Below are 3,571 nucleotides of genomic sequence, written 5' to 3'. Positions count from 1 at the left end.
TAAATAAGGAATCTTGTTCCATCTAAACCATTTATCCCACCCCGTCATCTCCATTACCATTGTCGACGCCTAACCATTACACCACTGCCGCCACCACCGATGTTAGTATGTTACCATTCATTTTTTTTTTAAATTTCTTTATTTTAAGGTATGTATTTTGTCATTTGTATTTTATTTCTGCAAAAAAAATTTACTTTTTTTTTCTACCAAACAACATAATAAAGTAATAATTAATTTTATTTACATAAATTAACCAAACAAAACAATGAATTATAATAATTCATTTCATTCTATTATCCATTTTATTACATCATTAATTCCATTTATTTATCTCCTACCAAACAGTATGAATTATATTGCTATTACAGCAAGCCCTAAAACTAAAGTAAAAATTATTAGTATTATCGGTCATGGTCATGCTTGGTTATTGTCCACGGCACATTCACAAATAATTCAGTGTAGGGGACCAAGACATGAAGATGGATTACGAAATAGTGCCCGTCACAACTGGTTCATATGGCCGGTAGCGGAAGACATTGTTTAGTTTATGAAAGTTAACAGGTCAAATACATACTTCTGTATCTAAAGACAAAGTGAAACATTTTAACAAATTGAAAGAAAATCTTACTTGCTTTAATACATTATTTGTTTTCTCATTACAAGTATGAAACATACACTAAAGAGCAAGAAGGATACACCATACACACACCAAATCTAAACCACAAAAGATATATATCAATTAAAGCTTACAACAATACAGGAAATATCATCACTACTCTTCTTTGCCAATGCCTCTTCAGTCAGTTGCTTCGCAGCCGCCCTTGCATCCTTCACATTTCTTATGCAGTCTACCGCCTCCTGATTCGACATAACCTAAACAAATACACATCCGATTAATATTAAACACAAAACAAAATAACCTTTTCGAGTTGATATGAGAAAAACCTTCCAAACGCCATCGCTTGCCAATATTATGAACTCGGTATCATCATCTATCATCTCCATTGCTACATCTGGTTCAGAACTCAAGTGCTCCTTCAAACTCTTGTCACCAAAAGCCCTTGCTACCGCCAACTGCCCATCAACACGCGGCACATCACCTGTAAGATGATGACAAATTCGTCAGATCTGGTTTAAGGTTTAGAGTTTAGGGTTTAAGGTTTTTTACCAGGCATTTTAGACACGAAACCTCCTTTGTTCTCGATAAGCTTTTGTTCCTTACTAGGCTCATGGTCAACCGATAACTGTTTAGCCACGCCGTTTTTACATATCACCGCCCGCGAATCACCAACATTGGCTACCACAAGCTTTTTACAGTTGATTAGAATGGCGGTAACTGCAGTTGAACCTCCTTTACCCAAATCAACAGCTTTATCTAAGATTGTTTTATCTGTTACGCGATACGCCCTTCGGATTGCATCCTCCGTTTTGGTCCAGAAATCAGGCTGCTTGCAAGCAAACAAAGAATGTAAGAATGACACAATTTGATTATCTGTTTTGGCATAAGGAAATGGGTTTTCTTGCCTCATTCAAAATGTTTTGGAATAAATGAGACCGGAGGTAATCGGGAACTTCATGGCTTAAGTGCCCATCGAATATTGCAAACAGTCCAAGCTCATTATCATCAACATTCTTGAACTCGGCAAATACATAATCTTCCATCGCGTGGTGTGATTTTCCCTTAACTAAATGATACCCGTGCGTTACATGTTTTGAAATCTTGCTCTTTCCTTTTCCCGTGTCAGCCGAGGAAGAGGACGATGATGAAAGACCAACCTTTTCCTGTTCAAGAAATGGGAGTTATAACGCATCTCTTTCAATGCGAAAGAAGAGTAACACAAAAGTACCAACAACCACAACCTTAAGAGGGCCTATTCACAGTTTTAACTTTGATCAACTATTTGTTTAGATTAATTTTGATTAATTATCTTTAATTGTGACCGAATCGTGACGTAAATAAGGGCGTAAATCATTTTTAAATTTTTTGTGACCGAATTGCGACAAAAAGTAGGAGTGTAAAATATCTTCCAAGTTATTGACCGAATTGCGACTGAAAGTAGGGGTATCAACTAGCCAAATCGTTCGTGAGCTACCCAAGATAGGCTCACAAAAGCTAGACTCAAATGGAGCTTAACAACTTGAACCCATGCCTAAAAAATTTAGGTTGTTTAATAAACAGATCAGGCTTCACTTATCGACCTAGCCCACTACTTATATCTCACAAAAGCTCGACTCAAATGGAGGTTAACAACTTGAACCCATGCCAAAAAATTAAGCTTGTTTAATAAATAGCCTGGACTTCACTTATCGACCTAGCCCACTACTTATATATTTCCATTTAGGAATATTAAAGTAAATAATTGTTTTTGTTATGTAGTATTATTTTATAACAAAAACTAAACTATAGAAAAAGTAATTATAAATAGTTAAATACACATACAAATAAATGGATAAATAATAAACAAGCTAAGCCTAAGTTTGAGTATGAATAGTGTTCGTCACTAGTTAAACTCAAGCTACAAACGATTGAGTTAACTGTTAAGACGAGCTCTTGCTTGGCTCAATCATCTGCCCCCTAACCGGAACTTGGTTAGGGGTGTGAATATGACGTATATATGTTTGTATGTTACATTGTTATGTAATTCCGGTTACCAATTTGCAACCGTTATGATTTCGGTCGCAAATTTACTCAATTATAAGCAAAAATAAACTACAATTAATCTCATAGAGAGATTGAAATAAGAAGTGATTATGGGGTACGTACCTTCATCTTGTTGAGGATATCACGGCCTGTCATGACTGATTTAATTTTGTGATCGTTATCGTCGGGAAATTAATTAAGTTAAAAGAGTAGTAATATCATAATATGGGTGTATGGGATGACGTTGACGACTCACCTACACTTGACACACCCACACATAGAGTACACATGTCACGTTAATATGATGCCACAAAAGTCATGAGTTGATATGTACTTATAATACTTTAGGGATTTTATAAACATACACGAGGTCAGGCCGCTACAATTAATAGACCGTTCATATTGATCACCTACTTCATCTCAAATCTGAAGAAACATACAAAGAATAAAGAAATTTTGTTTAGGGATACCAAACTAAATTTTGTTTGCGAGTAAAAGATACAAAGAAATAGTATTTTATATATAAATATAATTTAATTAATTCGAATTTCAGTTTGTTTGTATCAAGTATATCGTGGTTTGATCAATAGGTCAAACTATAACATTTTGTATAAGTTTAGTTAAATTCTGAATATTGAAATATGGAATTTTTTTACCTTTTTATTAAAGATGACTTACTGACTTGTAAATAAAATATTTTAATCGTAAAGCAAAAAGAATGATATGAACTGTTCTACCTTACAATGTTATAAAGTTTATAATATATGAATCAAGTAATCTGATGTTCTAATCATCTCGGTCTCTTCATTCCAACTAATAGAACTTTAATCAAATGCTTTGGATCTTATTTAAGTGTGTCGGTGGTTTTTTTTAAGGGGTGTTTGGGATTGCTTATTTTCACTAACTTATAACTTATAAACTTTTTGAGAA

General features: G+C 34.1%; 1 protein-coding gene across 1 annotated transcript; it reads right to left on the bottom strand.

The window, feature by feature from the left end:
• Positions 1 to 626: 626 nt before the first annotated feature.
• LOC143585819 (putative protein phosphatase 2C 39) lies at positions 627 to 2,831 on the bottom strand. The gene is made up of 5 exons (XM_077067514.1): positions 2,765 to 2,831; positions 1,525 to 1,782; positions 1,169 to 1,445; positions 946 to 1,100; positions 627 to 873 (listed from the first exon to the last, which is right to left on the bottom strand). The coding sequence occupies exons 1-5, from the start codon at positions 2,795 to 2,797 to the stop codon at positions 736 to 738; spliced, it is 861 nt and encodes a 286-aa protein (XP_076923629.1). The 5' UTR covers positions 2,798 to 2,831; the 3' UTR covers positions 627 to 735.
• Positions 2,832 to 3,571: the final 740 nt, after the last annotated feature.

This window comes from Bidens hawaiensis, unplaced genomic scaffold, assembly GCF_021521415.1.
Source record: "Bidens hawaiensis isolate Kalapana, Puna unplaced genomic scaffold, B.hawaiensis_p1.1 tig00001575_1, whole genome shotgun sequence".
Lineage (NCBI taxonomy): Eukaryota > Viridiplantae > Streptophyta > Magnoliopsida > Asterales > Asteraceae > Bidens > Bidens hawaiensis.
Note: the sequence above shows the minus strand (reverse complement) of the source record. Positions and strands in the feature narration are given on the sequence as shown.

Excerpts from the sequence above, each read along its gene's own strand:
- LOC143585819 (XM_077067514.1), bottom strand. The coding sequence starts at position 2,797 with ATGACAGGCCGTGATATCCTCAACAAGATGAAG. Across the intron at positions 1,446-1,524 it reads TCCAAAACATTTTGAATGAG|CCTGATTTCTGGACCAAAAC; the intron begins GCAAGAAAACCC and ends GCTTGCAAGCAG. Across the intron at positions 874-945 it reads CAAGCGATGGCGTTTGGAAG|GTTATGTCGAATCAGGAGGC; the intron begins GTTTTTCTCATA and ends GTATTTGTTTAG.